The sequence below is a fragment of the Mustela nigripes genome, chromosome 2 (genome assembly GCF_022355385.1).
Source record: "Mustela nigripes isolate SB6536 chromosome 2, MUSNIG.SB6536, whole genome shotgun sequence".
Classification (NCBI taxonomy): domain Eukaryota; kingdom Metazoa; phylum Chordata; class Mammalia; order Carnivora; family Mustelidae; genus Mustela; species Mustela nigripes.
In genome coordinates, this window is record NC_081558.1 from 12,257,899 (window position 1) to 12,260,752 (window position 2,854).

Below are 2,854 nucleotides of genomic sequence, written 5' to 3' on the forward strand. Positions count from 1 at the left end.
AACTTGCCTAACTCACACAGCTAGTAAGTGGCGAGCTGGGATTTAACCTTAGGCTGTCTGGCTTCAGAGTGGATGCCCTTAATCACTAGTATTTATTTATTTATTTATTTATTTTTAAATTTTTTATTTTTTATAAACATATATTTTTATCCCCAGGGGTACAGGTCTGTGAATTACCAGGTTTACACACTTCACAGCACTCACCACTAGTATTTATTTTTATTTTTAAAGCAAATCCTGGGAATAGTAAGCCTATTTATTTAGATTGTTTATTTGTTTTTTTCTCTCTTCCCATCATTTCTGAGGTACAGTTGGCAGATGAAAATGTATATGATTAAGGTGTACAACTTGATGCTTTGATATATGTATGTACTCTGAAGTAATCACCACATCAAGCTAATTAACATATATCACTTTTTATTTTGATAGTACCGCTAGAAGTTTCCACTAATAAAGATAATATAATATGTCAGGTATGGATTTAAGGCGCTTATACATATTTTCTCACTCAATCCTTGTAATGATCCTAAGAGGTTAGATGACCAGTCCCATGGAAGAGATGAGGAACCTGAGGCTCAGGGAGGTTAGTGGGAGGCAACATGAGGGGTGGGTGGGAGGGACAATAATGCAACAATTCCATTTCTTCTTCAGGAGTCCACTCAAGCTGGTGCCCTTATTTTGGCTTTTGTACCACCTGGACATGGACAATCAAACCCGAGTCTTTGAATTCATCCTTCTTGGCCTCTCTGAGCAGCCCCTGCAACAGCAGGTGCTCTTTGGTCTGTCTTCCAGCCTGTATCTGATTGGGTGCCTGGGGAATCTTCTCACCATCCTGGCCATCCTCTTTGACCCTCATCTCCACAGCCCCATGTACTTCTTCCTCAGCAACTTGTCTCTACTTGACATCTGCTTTACCTCCACCACCATCCCCAAGATGCTGGTGAACCACCTATGCGGGCACAGTACCATCTCCTCTGAGGCTTGCCTGACGCAGATGTATTTCTTCATTGCCTTTGGGGCAGCTGACAGCATCCTTCTCTCGGCCATGGCTTATGACCGCTACCTGGCCATCTGTTGCCCACTGCACTACTTGACAGTCATGAGTGTCCTTCGGTGTGCCTTGCTGGTGGCAGTACCCTGGATCTCAGCAAACCTCATCTCTATGGTCCATACTATCCTGATGACCCGCTTGTCCTTTTGCACCAATAGGATCCCACACTTTTTCTGTGACCTCAATGCCTTGATCAAGCTCTCTTGCTCTAACACCCAAGTCAATGAGATGTTGATGTTGGTCCTTGGGGGCTTGGTGGTTCTGATTCCTTTTGTGTGTATCATGGCCTCTTATACACCTATTGCTGTGGCTGTGTGGAAGGTGCCCTCAACTCAGGGGAAGTGGAAAGCATTCTCCACCTGTAGTTCTCACCTTTGTGTCATCTCTCTCTTCTATGGGACTATTATTGGGGTCTATTTCAACCCTGGATCCACACATACCACCCAGAGGGACTTGGCAGCCACAGTGATGTACACTATGGTCACCCCCATGATGAACCCCTTCATCTACAGCCTTCGGAACCGAGATCTGAAGGAAGCCCTCAGGAAACTTCTCAAAGGAAACCACTTGGCTGAACCTCTTTGAAGATTCTTTTGAGACCCAATTTTTTTTTAATTTTAAGAATTTTTTAATTGTTATATTTGATGTGTTCATATTTTTTATTAGGTTATGTTAGTCACCATACAGTAATACAGTACAATGGTAGTTTTGGATGTAGTGTTCCATGATTCATTATTTGTGTATAACACCCAGTGCTCATTATAGCACATGTTCTCTTAATACCCACCACCCGACTACTCCATCCCTCCACCTGCCTTCCCTCCAGTAACCCTCAGTTTGTTTCCTGAAGTCCATAGTCTTTCATGGTTCGTCTCTCCCTCTGATCTCCCCTGCTTCATTTTCCTCTCCCTTCCCCTATGTTCCTCTGCTCTATTCCTTATGTTCCACATATGAGTGAAACCATATAATTTTCTTTCTCTGTTTGACTTATTTCACTTAGCATAATCCCGTCCAATTCCATCCATGCCCATGAAAATGGTTGGTATTCATCCTTTCAGATAAAAACTTCTGCACAGCAAAGGAAACAGTTAACAAACCTAAGAGACAGCCCACAGGATGAGAGAAGGTATTTGCAGATAAAGAGCTGGTATACAAGGTCTATAAGTAACTTCTCAAACTCAACACCCAAAAAACAAATAATCCAGCCAAAAAATGGGCAGAAGACATGAACAGACACTTTTCCAAAGAAGACATACAGATGACTAAAATACATGAAAAAATGTTCAACATCATTAGCCATCAGGGAAATTCAAGCCCAAAACACATTGAGATACCAGTTACACCAGTTAGGATGTTAAAAAAAAAATTATTTATTTGAAGTGGGGGAGAGAGCATGAGCAGGGGGAGGGGCAGAAGAAGAAAGAATCTCAAGCAGACTCTCTGCTGAGCGCAGAGCAGGACATGGGGCTCAATTTCAAGACCTGAGATCATAACCTGAGCCAAAATCAATAGTTGAGCATTCAGCCAACTGAGCCACTCAGGCACTTCAGATCCAATTATTTTTGAAAAAAACTAAATTTTCCCAGTGTCAAAAATCTGGGTTTTTTTTCTTTTTCTTTTTTTTTTAATTTTTAATTTTTTATAAACATATATTTTTATCCCCAGGGGTACAGGTCTGTGAATCACCAGGTTTACATACTTCACAGCACTCACCAAAGCACATACCCTCCCCAATGTCCATAATCCCCCCCTTTCTCCCAACCCTCCTCCCCCCAGCAACCCTCAGTTTGTTTTGTGAGATTA

At 42.0% G+C, this 2,854-nt stretch overlaps 1 protein-coding gene across 1 annotated transcript; it reads left to right on the plus strand.

The window, feature by feature from the left end:
• Positions 1 to 700: 700 nt before the first annotated feature.
• LOC132009734 (olfactory receptor 1361-like) lies at positions 701 to 1,636 on the plus strand. The gene has a single exon (XM_059387764.1). It carries the CDS (start codon positions 701 to 703, stop codon positions 1,634 to 1,636), a length of 936 nt encoding a protein of 311 aa, XP_059243747.1.
• The last annotated feature ends 1,218 nt before the right edge of the window (positions 1,637 to 2,854 follow it).

Coding starts and splice junctions, on each gene's coding strand:
- LOC132009734 (XM_059387764.1), top strand. CDS start 701: ATGGACAATCAAACCCGAGTCTTTGAATTCATCCTTCTTGGCCTCTCT.